Raw genomic sequence first — 13,530 nt, forward strand, 5'->3', positions numbered from 1 at the left:
TGTGTGTGGGAGTGAGAGAGAGATTTCAGGCATCTCAGCTTTGCTTTTCTGACAAACTTTGATGATTTAATTACAATTGTATTGCAAAAACAAAAAAAAAAAACATTACTTTTGGGACTCGTGTGATTTCCAGCTGCTTTTACCACACTTAATGACCACATACAAGATGAACCACCTTTCAGTTTGTTTAAAAGAGAGAGATTAAGATTGCAACAAAATAATGAAAAACATATGTATTCAATAATTAGTGTTAGCATTGTACTCTCATTTCTACAAAGATTTCTTTCAGAAACTTTTAGGGCAAGGGCGGAGTAGTTCTCAAAAGTAATTTTTTTAAACATAACTGTAATTAAATTCATCATCATCATCAATGTTTAACATCCGCTTCCCATGCTGGCATGGGTTGGACGGTTTGAATGAGGGCTGGGGAACCAGATCTGGCAAAATTTCTACAGCTGAATGCCTTTCCTAAAGCCAACTACTCTGAGAGTGTAGTGGGTGTAATTACGTGCCACCGGCACAAGGGCCAGTTACGCGGTACTGGCATTGGCCACATTCAAATGGTGCTTTCTATGTGCCACCTGCACAGGAGCCAGTCTGGCGGCACTGGCAACAACCACACTCGAATGATGCTTATTTTTACGTGCCACTGGCATGGGAGCCAGTCAGCAGCCCTGGCAACGATCATGCTTGAATGGTGCTTTTAATGTTCCACTAGCATGGGTGCCAATCAGGCGGTACTGTCATCAGCTATGACAGCAATTTCACTTGCCTCAACAGGTCTTTGCAAATATAGTTCATTGTCCAACGATTGAAGGGTACGCTTAAATGGGCTAGTTATACAGCACTGACATAGGCCACGGTTATGGTTTCACTTGGCTTGCTGGGTCTTCTCCAGCACAGCATATTTCGAAAGGTCTTGGTCACTTGTCATTGCCTCAATGAGGCCCAATGTTCGAAGGTTGTGCTTCACCACCTCATCCCAGGTCTTCCTGGGTCTACCTCTTCCGCAGGTTCTCTCAACTGCTAGGGTGTGACACTTTCACACAGCTGTCCTCATCCATTCGCAACACATGACCATACCAGCACAGTCATCTCTCTTGCACACCACATCTGATGCTTCTTAAGTCCAACTTTTCTCTCAGGGTGCTTACACTCTGATGCGTATGCACACTGACATTACACATCCAGTGGAGCATACTGGCTTCGTTCCTTGCAAGCTTATGCATGTCCTCAGCAGTCACGGCCCATGTTTCACTGCCATGTAACATAGCTGTTCGCACACATGCGTCATACAGTCTACCTTTTACTCTGAGTGAGAGACCCTTTGTCACCAGCAGAGGTAGGAGCTCTCTGAACTTTGCCCAGGCTATTCTTACTCTAGCAGCTACACTTTCAGTGTTTATTGCTCCTCAGCATTTGCCACACACAAAAACTATCTTCCCAGTTAGCCTTCCTTTGATATTACTGAACCTCTTATGTATCCATAGCATACCCTGGGTACATCTTACGGAGTCTCGACTTACGGCTTTTCTACAGATCGAGCAGGGCCATCTACCTGAAGGGATTTGTGGTTTGTCTGCCTTCCTACTTATTAAGACTTTGGTTTTTGCTAGGTTGACTCTAAGGCCCTTCGGTTTTAATCCTTGCTTCCACACCTGAAACTTCTCTAGTTCTGATAGTGACTCAGCATTCAAATTATATTGAGATACATGAAATATCCCCCTCCCCATGCTTTTCACACTAAACTCATATATAATCAGAATTTACACCATCTGAAAAGTATTTGTCATTTATCTTTTACTTCTTTCAGGTATTTGATTGTGGTATTCCTGGGGCACCACCTTGAAGAATTTTAGTCAAATGAATTGACCCCAGTATTATCTTTTAAAGTACTGGTACTTAATTTATTGCTCTCTTTTGCCAAACAGCTAAGTTATGGAAACATAAACACACCAACACTGGTTGTCATGTGGTGGTGGGAAACAAACAGACACAAAGACACACACACACAACCAGCTTCTTTCAGTTTCCAAATTGACTCACAAGGTTTTGGTTGGCCCAAGGCTATAGTAGAAAACATTTGCCCAAGATGCCATGTAGTAGAATTGAATCCAGAACAAACTTCTTACTACACAGCCATGCCTACATCGAAGAAAATTTCATTAAAAGATGCCCATTTTCCTAAACATTGTGAGGAAAGAAAGTCAAGGAGGCATGTGAAGTATCTGAAACTCCCCTCCTGCCATCTCTGAAAATGCTTTTCATAACAAATTCTGCTATAATTATAATCTAAACAATCTGAAGGATATTTATAGAAAATTTCATGAAATAATATCCATCTTTCTGAAATTTAAAGGAAACAAAATTAGTAGGGAGAGGGATACTTGTGTACATATGTCCAAATAACATAAGCAAGTTAGAATCACTAATTTCTAATTCTTCAACAACACCCAACAAATATGAAAAGCCAGTGGAATCAATAGAATTTGGTTGATGCTGGATTAAACTTATAATTTGTAGAAAGTAGCATTGCAAATATTTGGGCAGCCTTTATATTTCCAGGAGTATAAACAGATATTAAAAAAATACTGCCCTGCAGTGAATTAAAATGTCATATTTAATAAAATTAATCTTGTGAGTGAAGTATGTACTTCAAATATTCCATAATAAAAGAAACATAAAAACCACATTTTGATAAAAAATATATCAAGACAGATTTTATAAAAAAATTTCCAGACTTTAATAATTGCTTTTTAGTAAAAGTTACATAATCCAAACTATTTAATAAGTAGCTTTCTTTATTGTAGTATAGATAAGCTAATGTTGACTTGGAAAGATTGAAATCCAAAAAGATGAGGTACAAAGCTACATGCTACCAAGTCCTTGGTCTAGCTCTATGACTTTTGGAAATTGTACCACCATTTTGGGAATTAAGCGAAGTGCAAACTCCAAAATCACAAGAGACAAAATTAAAAATGTCCCATGGGCTGTAAAGTTGATGAAATATTTCAATTAAGAAATTGGTTTAAATTAGTCCAATGTAATATTTTCAACTTATCCAGATATTTTCACTTCAATTGAATTGAAATTTTTACTTTTATCAGAGACATGTCTATAAAACATGTCTCAAAACCCACTTCTGAAATTCAATTGCATTTTTTTTTTTTTTTTTTGGCAAACTAATTAAACATTGACCAAAATGAATATAATCAAATAAAAAGCAAACTAAAAAACCAATAAGATAAAAATGTGAAAAAAGTGGCATGACGGACAGAATATGAAACATGGAGTTTTTTGTTAGAATAAGATGGGCCTCAGCTTTAAATAGTAAACACTGCCATTCTAGACAGTAACTTAATATACGTAGCATACCTAACATACATAACATATCCCACATACCTAACATGTTAACATACATGAGATATGTAACATACATGGTATATGTAAAAAGCTAACATATGATATAGGTAACATATGTAACATACATAAAATACATAACAAATTAAACACATTAAAAATATATAACATATGCAACATACCTAATATACTATCTAACATGTAACATATCTACCATGTGTAACATGACATAACTAACATAAATAACATAGCTGACACATGTAACATAACTAACATATGCAACATACCTAACATACCTAATATAAGCAACATACCTAACATAAGACATATTTTACATATATCTAACATATATAATATACCCATATATATTACATAACTAACATCTAGCATACATAACATATTGCACATATATAACATACCAGACATAGATAATATAACTAACTTATCTAACATATGTAATATACCTAACATATCTGATATACTCAACACATCTAACGTAACATACTTAACATACCTAATACACATTATGTATGTAATATACCTATCATTCATAACATACTTAACAAATGGAACACAACTAACATATAATGTACCTTGCCAGCACTGGTGCCAAGGAAAAAGCACTCAGTCCACTTTGCAGGGTGGTTGGTGTTAGGAAGGGCACCCAACCATAAAAATCCTGCCAAAACAGACAGTGAAGCCTAATGCAGTCTTCTGCTTAGCCAGCCCCTGCCAAGCTGTCCAACCCATGCCAGCATGGAAAATGGACGTTAAATGATGATGATGATGAAATAGTATATCTAACATACGCACAATACATAATGTACCTAACACATGTAACATATCGAACATATACAATACATAACATACCTAATATATGTAACATATCTGACATATGTAACATACCTAACTTACAAGGATTGGCTGAAAAGTTCATAAGCTGACCAAATACTCTTATGTAATGTAACCAAATGAGGTTTATTTTTCAACATAGACCCCTTTGTGGCCCACAATCTTCTCCCATCTGTGTTACAGAGCTTGGATCCCATTGGTGAAGAACCTTTCATCCTGTTGGTCAAAAACGTCATCAACAGCAAATATGACGTCATTATCACTGCGATACTGGTTCCCAGCCAAGTGCTTTTTCATGCTAGAGAACAGATGATAGTTAGATGGGGCCAAATCAGGAGAATAAGGAGGGCAATCAACTAGTTCAAAGCTTTAATCGAGCACAGCAACCATTGAAACCAATGACTTGTGTGCTGGAGCATTGTCCAGATGAAACAAGACTCCTTTTGTCAGTTTTCCTGAGAGTTCCATCTTGATAGCCTTTCATAAATGTCTCAGCAAGTTGGCATAGTACTCTCCATTGATGGTGTGGCCCTTTTGAAGATAATCATTAAACAATGCCTTTTGCATCCTAACAGAATTGACATCATCACCTTCCCTGCAGATGAAATGACTTTGGCCTTCTTTGGAGCAGGTGAGAAGGGGTGCTTCCACTGTATGAATTGTCTCTCTGTTTCTGGTTGAAAGTGATGAATTCAACACTCATCCTGACTCAAGAAACATTCAAGGAAACTAGCTGGATCTACCCGAAACAATCTCAGATTTTCCTGTGGTGTGAGGATGTGGCAGAAACTGTTGTCATGCCAAGTTCATTGTGCAGAATATTCTCAACTCTCTCATGGGATATACTAATAGCATTAGTTATTTGATTTGTAGTCAATCACCTGTCATCCATCACCATGCGGTGAACATGATCATTGTTTTCCTCAGTGGTGACAATTTCAGGACATCTAGACCTTGGGTCATCTTCAAGAGTCTCTTTTCTCCTTCGAAATTCAGCTGCCCACTTTTGCATTGTTGATAAAACTGGAGTGTAATTGCCTAATGTGGCAACCATATCAGCATGAATGTCCTAGGAGGTTAAACCCTTTTTCTGCAGGTACTTGATAACAGCACGATGCCAAATTTTGTCCATTTTTAAGAGAAGGCGCTACTAGTTACTTTTGATGTGTTCTTTGAACAGTCAGATGTCAGTTGACCTAGAAAGAGATAATGCAGTTATTAAAAAGAAGAGCTAAAATTAAAGCATGCAAGATTTCACAGCTCTAGCATCACTCCTTCATAGTCAGCCTCTGAACTTTTCAGCCCACCCTTATATATAACATATGTAATACACGTAACTTATATAATGTATGTAAAAATATATTTAACGTGTCTAACATATGTAACATACCTAACAAATATAGCATACTTAATACATGAAATTTAACTAACATCTAACATACTTAACATATGCAAGATACCTAGCATATGTAACATCTAACACGTGTAACATACCTAACTTATCTTACATACCTAACGTACATAACATATCTAACATACTCAACGTATGTAACATAACATGTAATAACATATCTAACATAAGTAACATATCTAAGATATCTAACATTTACTCTTTGACAGCAGACCACCACTCTACTCAAATGTTATTGGTTATAAATTATATGTACATACCTTGGTTTTTTACCCAAAAGGCTGTAGCCCAAATCTGTAAGGTAGGCAGGGATCATGTGACTGACAAATACCCAATAGTCATGTAGAAAACTGTCATTAAAAAAGAAAAAAAAATCACAAATATGCCATAGGTTAAAGGAAGAAAACATTTTATTTATGTTTGAAATGAAGGAATTTCTGAACAGTCAATTAAACACAAAAGTATTTAAATAATTTTTCTAGCACTTGCCATTACAATATATGATCTAATAACAGAGCTTCTACATGGTCTCTCAATTTGCTAGAAATAGCAGCAAAAGCTCCTTCAAATCATACCCTAGCATCTTAAGTAAAGAATAGAAAATCATAGGATTGCCACAATAGGAATGCTTTTGATGACAGATCTGCTAAATGAAGGGCTGACCATTAGTTAAATAATGTATGATAAACTTCTTAAGTTGAAAAATACCATAAATAGAAAATAATATTAACCTGTTATTTGTCATGGTAACATTGGGTCTTCGAAAGGCTGCTTCTAAAGGAGTTTTCTTGAAAAAGTTCAATACAATACTCTCTACAAAAAAAAATTGAAAACAAATGAAAATTCCATTCTTCAAAGTGGCCACCATAATTAAAACAAAAGCAATCTATCAGAAGGCATACAAAACTATCAAATCCATCAGTCATACCTTTCTGAATTTGCATTTCTGATGAAACCCTTACTAAGTATTTGACTGGTACTTTATTTTATTGACCCCAAAAGGTTGAAATGCTAAGATGGCCTTCACAGAATTTGAACTCAAAACATAAAGAGCTGGAAGAAATGCCACTAAGTATTTTGTTTGACATGCAAATGATACTACCAGCAGACCACCTTAGATGGTAGTTTCTTTTATTGGCCACAAAGGTCAAAGACACTGAGAACAATATCAAAGGATGAAATACAATGCAAGGAAAGTTTTGCAGTATTCAAAAAGGAATCAACAACAATAAGGACATAACAAAAGATATAAAAATAGAATTAAAAGAAACAAAATAAATTCCTCAATAGTGCAGTAGTCCACCCAGGCAAAATTTCACAAGATTACTCTGCTGTCTGAAGGCACTGAAACAGCCCTTTCTCAATTTCTTTCCTCTTATTTAGAAAAGCATACTTAGAGTAAGCCCATTCAGACTCAGTATTCTTGCCATTCTCATCCACCTTTCAATGCATACACTAGAAAGCAACACCTCTTTCTCTCTACCCTCACCTTCCTCTTCCAATGATACTTGAAGGAATTGATGAGAGCTTGGCCAGTAAGGAAAGTACATGTCTTCAAACCATTCAGACAAGTCTGCCTCAGCCCCAAGGCAGAGAAAGGCTTGCCTCTCTTCCCTGCCAAAAGAAGATGGTACATCAATTTTTACTACAGATTCGACAAACAGCTACATTTTGTCTACATGTGACAGCAGCTGTTTGACATAACCTCACAAGTCATTAATGCATAAACACTGAACGATGGGACAGAGAAAGGTCTCATTCCTTTGCATACATTTCAGCATTTCAGATTGGTTCAGATGTTGGTGCTTCCATGCACAAAGAGCTTGCTTCAAACAGGTTAATTCCTCCCTCTTCCAGCAGCACTACCATACCAAAGACTTTTGAAAATTGTCCAGTCCCCAACCTGAAGGTCCTCCAGAAGAGAATGCTCATACTCAATTCCAGGCTACCATCATCCATAGCCCTCCATAAAAATTAGAGTTGCCTTCTCCCCACCACTGACAGCCAGGAGGAAGGAGGAGGACCAGCAGCAGCAGCTTTTGATAAAATATACTGTATATAGTGTATTAAGTCAAATTCTCCACAATAATGATCCCTCAATCCTTACTAATTTAAACAACCAAAAAGATGAGCCTTTGTGTGTCAGTGTACTTACCCATTTCTCCCCAGGTGAATGGATTTACAGAACCAGTAGTACAATGATAAATTAAAATTGAAGGGGGTTTGACCAGGGCTGTGTACCATCCCACTGTTATCATCAAGTTCACTGGAATGTCAACAGGGACAATATCTGCAACAGCCTTGAATTCACATTTTACAGAGCGTAGAATTCCTTTACCAGCCTGTACAAAGATAAGAATAACAAAGTGAATTTGTGTGTGTGTGTGTGTGTGTGTGTGTGTGTGTGTGTGTGTGTGTGTGTGTGTGTGTGTGTGTGTGTGTGTGTGTGTGTGTGTGTGTGTGTGTGTGTGTGTTTGTCTGTGTGCAAGATTTGTTGGCCGAAAGAGAAGAAAGTAAGTGTGCGTGTGTGTTGAGTCTCAAATATGATTCATGATTGAGCCAAGTAGTGGTATGTTTTCCTGCTAATCCAGATCTATGACAATATAGGGAAAAAAACCTACTGTATTTTAACAATTATCAAGAACCCTTATGTAAAAGGAACCCCTAATTTTGGGGGCTTAAAATTTGGAAGAAAGGGATTATAATATTATCCATGTATAAGAAACTCCCATATTTTTATAACTTAATTTTTGACAAAAAGGTGTTCCTTATACACGTTAAGATACAGTATATCATCATCACCATCATTTTACATGTTTTCAATGTTAGCATTGGTTGGATGGTTTGACAGGTTTTAAAGGGTTGGAGGATGACATCTTGCTCCAATGTCTCAGTTATAACATGGTCTCTATGGCTAGATGTCCTTGCTAATACTAACCCTTTTACAGAGTGCATATTTTCATAGCACTAACACTAGTGAGGTTATCATGTCATCAACATGACCTCTTAAGCTTTGTGTTGTTGCTGCTTAATTAGGTTTCTCAACTACACACACGAACACCAGGCATAGTTCTGTTTGCTTCCCAACCATGTAGTTTTGTGTTCAGTCTATTGGACAGCACCTTGGATAAGTCTTGACTAACCAAAGTCTTGTGAATGGATTTGGTAGAAGAAAACTAAAAGAAGCCCATTGTATGTGCATGTATGTAGGTGTATTTGCATCTGTGTCTTTGTTTACATTTAGGGTTTGTGAAAATTGCTATGACCAGTGTTATAGTTATTTTTCTTGCAAATAAATCACCTGCTCACTTTATGTCTTAAAAATACATGAAATAAGAGGTCCCTTAGATTGAAAACAGGCAATGGTTAGTGACAGGAAGAACATCTAGCTGTAAACCAATACTTCAATAATATATTCTTCTAGCCCATGTCAGCAGGGAAAATGGATGTTAAAAAAGATAATTAATGAATTTATATATATATATATATATTACGGAGATGCACTTGCATAGCAAGTGACCTGATCTGAGATCGTGTGCTGGAACGAAAACAATTGCAGCGTGGAAGGTGTTTATAAGCCATTTAAAATAACACACAAAATCCGTTAGATTCACTTCAACATTTAAATTTAATTTGTCAAAATATTTTCGTCGCTTTGAGACCGCGACCTGTTCACTGACAAAATTATATCCTCTCACAAAACAAGGGTGAGCATGAAGTAGATGTCAATGCTTTTAAGCAGTATCTGAACATGTAACTGTGTAATATCAGGAAATGAACCTGCATTATAATAGAAAACATAGGAAAAAGCTGCAGCACCAAACTCTTACCCACCAAAGACCAAGTACAAGATCACTTGCAACTGATTTTAGTGACCCCAGCATGAGTAATCATGAGTAATCATCATCATTTTAATATCCAGTTTTCCACGCTTGCATGGGATGGACACAATCTATTGAAGCAGATTTTCTATGACTGTATATCCTTTCTGTTGCCAACTCTGACCTATTTCCAAGTAAGGTAATATTTCCAATATTTTCCCATGGCTGGACATGTTTCTGTGGAAGATTGGAAACAAAGGACACTGCTTGTATGACAGTGACACATGATGTCAAGACAAACAGGCACTAACACTCATACACACTGGGTTTCTTTTAGTTTCTGTCTACCAAATCTACTCACAAGGCTTTGGTCAACCCAGGGGTATAGTAGAAGGCATTTCTCAAAAGTAGCATGCAAGCTTCTTAACCACATATCCATCAGCAAAAATTGTATTTATTGGTAAAATATAAAGTGTTGATCTTGGTCCAACATCTTGAGATTAGATCCCTGCTACGTCTTTATGTTTTCTGGGCCTACCTCTGATATGGGTGTCTACCATTGTCAGAATAATTTCACTCAGCAGATGTTATTTTCTTTGCATCATATATAAGCCAGTGTGGCTGCTTTTCTTGCCCTGTATTAATTGATGCTATTAATGCTGAGTAACTTTTCTCAGCTCACTCAAACATCCAACAGATCATACTGAGCTCATTTTCCCCAAGTTTTTGCTGGTCTTCTTTATTCCATGCCCAACAATACACTATTATATTTATTATATATGTTTCACAGATAAAAACATTTTGTTGTTTAGCCCCCATGTCAATCCTGATCAAAAAGATCTACAAAAGTTCCAATTGTGTCTCAACGTCATCTACCATTTTTATAAGATGATAGATGCAATTAGAGGAAAATTTTGTTGTTATTTTTAGCAGGTCCAACAATCTTGCAGATACTTCTTCATTGCTAGATAAAGCTTTTGTCTTTCTTTAACATCAGATCAGCCTTAACTGAGCAGATCAAAGGTATTTTATCTATGTCCATGTTAATTTCCTTTCCAGGCCCATATGCACACACCAAATAAGATAATGAGATAATAAGATGATGTGGGTGCTATTTTTAGTAAGTTGAGCAGTTCTACAGAGACTCCCTCACTGACTCAGAAACTAACTCTTCATTAACAATGATGTTACTCTGAACTTCTCCCCATTCCTTACTCTATTATATTCTCTCTACATCTACCTCTATGACTAGTTACGACACTAATTAGCAGAAACTACATCTAACTGATAATCTTAACATTCTATAGACTATATTTCATACATCTGCTGCTTTAAAATTTCAATACTCTGTCATTGAAAAGAAATATACTTGAAATTTCAGAAGTTTTAGGACAAATGGAAATTACTTACAGCAAGATAGAGGCCACTTGGTCCATTGAAATTATCAATCCAACCCTGCAAAATAAAATTTTAGAATTATTATACTAACAAGTTATTTAGGTAAGTGTCTTTTGTTATAACCTGTGTCAACAAGTGCCTTGAGAATAAATTTGGTAGATGGAAACTGTACTGAGCTCATTGTATGTATGTGTGTGAGTGAGAGAGAGAGAGTGTGTGTGTGTGTATGTGAGTGTGTGCGTGCTTGTGTGTGCACGTGTGTGTGTGTGTCATTATCATCATCATTTCATATCTGTCTTCCTTGCTGGTACGGGTTGGAAGGTTCAACAAAATCTGACATTACTCCCCAGTGTTTACTTTGGTATAGTTTCTAATGCCAACTACTTTACAGTGTTTACTAGGTGCATTTTTGTAGCACCAACAAGAGTAAAGACTATTTCACAACTTGCAAGGCTAATTGGCCTAAAATAGCCCCTATAGCTTAAGGAAAATAGAAGAGATAAAGTGCAATGTTTCTAAGCGGAGAGAGAAGGGATGGTAGGTAAGATGAAAGGAACAGATTTATAGCTACAACAAGTTGGTAATGGAGAGAGTAACAAAGCAGAAGACTAGTATTTTTGCTGACAATGTTGCTTGATATACACATTGACAAAGAATTACATAATGTGAACCAAGAAATTTAGATTATAAACACTAGTTGGAGGGTTAAGAGGACATACACACATACACTTATGGTGTGTGTGTATGTGTGAATATTTACATTCTACACTGGGTGACGTACAGACAGTGACATTTGTAGATATTTTTCAGTTAAGAAACAGAAGCTCTGTACATTCAAAGTCAGGTGGAATGGAAAACTCCCTTACTTGAACAGATAAGAGTGAGTGACAGGAAGGGTTTCTGGCTGTAAAACAATATCCCAGTAATATGTATTTGTCTAATCCATGCCAGCATGGGAAAAAGGATGCAAAATGAAGAAAACGAATAAAAGCTATAAATAATAAAATATGGAAGTGAATATTTCCTTTTTCACAGCTAAGTTCATGTAACGGTATTGTAATTCATTGTAGTCAAGGGTTGCCAATTGTAACAGTACTGTTAGGTAGAGTTAGTGGTTACCATTTCTAACAGTAAATGTAATGATATATGCTGATTGTTGACAGTTAGTGATTGTAATGGGTGTTGCTGTTGCAGATGTGCAAGATGAAAGAACAGTGATTGAAGTTATAAACAAATATTTATTACCGTTACCTTTTATACAGCCAAAACCACAACGGGTTGGAATGTATAATATAAGTGGAAAAGCATACGAAGTTACGAGAATTAATTTCTTCTTGTATATTTGTGTACATTTTCTTGACATTGTGTAGTAGTAAACCACAGATAGAAATAGAGTAATATTATAGAGAAAAGAAAGTGTGCTAGTGAAAGTTAGAGAGTTGAGGGTAGTTGTAAGTCTCGTAGTGGCTGATTGTTTTCTTTCTCCTTCTGGCCGTTTGTCTCAAGTGGCTGTCTGCCTGTGGCCATCTCTAGTTGTCTCCGTTCACCAACTGATTCTGGCTTACGGAGTTCTTGTATTTATAACTATATAAAACTAGTTAGAAGGAGAGACATATTGTTGAGGACAACAGATTTCGTTGGGGTCTGTTATCCCAATTCAACTTTTGGTGATATAGAAGAGGTCAAAAGGGTTAAGTGGTAAAGACATAAATCAGCTTGGCAAAGCCATATGTTAAATGTAACTGCTGTTACTATTGTCTCTTCATGAGATAAGTGCTACTGAAATATGGAAAATTTGCCAATTCAGGTTTGAATCTACTCTATGTCTAAATGAAGTCACTACAAACATGTAACAAAATGGGGATAACGATGAAAAGGCATTGAGAAAACGTTTGGGGTATGTACAAAAAAAAAATGAAAATATTACAAAAATTTCCCAATAAAGAAAAACCTACGTTAAAGACCACGGTAACCTCGGTCCTTAATGTCACAATTTGTAAAATAAAATTACTTTTATTTGTGAAAGAAACGTAAGTAACTTTCTGTTTACAAAATTTTAACTGTTCTATAGAATCATGCTCTAAGTGGCTTCGTCATTTATACGTGCCATTCTTGCTACATGTATCCATCTTTTTTCGAAACATTTGCTAGACAACACTTGCCTCTCTACTCTCACCTTCCTTTTCAAGTGATACTTGAAAAAGTTGATGAGAGATTGACCAGAGAGGAAAGTGTTTGTCTCTAATCCTTTTAGACACATCCACCAGATGCATTCTTTCGCCATAGCCACAAGAACAATAAATACAGCTCTTCCTTCCCGTTTAAAGGAAGGAGACTTGACGATAGACTCGGTTGATAAACCAACTCGTCCCACATGTGACAGCAGTCATTCAACATAAGCCCACAGGTCAGAAATGGTTGGACACTGCACGAGTGCGTGCAGAACAGTCTCGTCGCTCTGACCGCATCTCGGGCAGGTCGGCCCCGTGTGTCTCAAACCATGTCGGTAGAGCTTATCCCGAACGGGTAGCACTTCCAGGCTAGGGATCTCTGGAAGTTATCCATAGGTCCCGGCCCGAAAGTCGTCTTGAACAGGCGGGTCAGGTATTCCTCGTCGACGCCCAGGTTCGCCCCGAGATCGTCGTCGTACCTCCCCTCCACTAATCCCCTATAGAATGCATTTGTTGT

At 36.8% G+C, this 13,530-nt stretch overlaps 1 protein-coding gene across 1 annotated transcript in view; it reads right to left on the reverse strand.

Moving 5' to 3' along the window:
• Window positions 1-13,530, reverse strand: part of LOC106869388 (fatty acyl-CoA reductase 1) — a 422,225-nt gene that overhangs the window by 19,402 nt on the left and 389,293 nt on the right. The window contains exons 2-5 of the mRNA XM_052969410.1: window positions 10,855-10,899; window positions 7,779-7,965; window positions 6,355-6,436; window positions 5,884-5,973 (exon numbers count right to left, since the gene is read on the reverse strand). Of these exons, the coding sequence (XP_052825370.1) occupies window positions 5,884-5,973; window positions 6,355-6,436; window positions 7,779-7,881 (275 nt within the window). The 5' untranslated portion in view covers window positions 7,882-7,965; window positions 10,855-10,899. The remainder of the gene's footprint in view (window positions 1-5,883; window positions 5,974-6,354; window positions 6,437-7,778; window positions 7,966-10,854; window positions 10,900-13,530) is intronic.

Source organism: Octopus bimaculoides, chromosome 7, assembly GCF_001194135.2.
Source record: "Octopus bimaculoides isolate UCB-OBI-ISO-001 chromosome 7, ASM119413v2, whole genome shotgun sequence".
Lineage (NCBI taxonomy): Eukaryota > Metazoa > Mollusca > Cephalopoda > Octopoda > Octopodidae > Octopus > Octopus bimaculoides.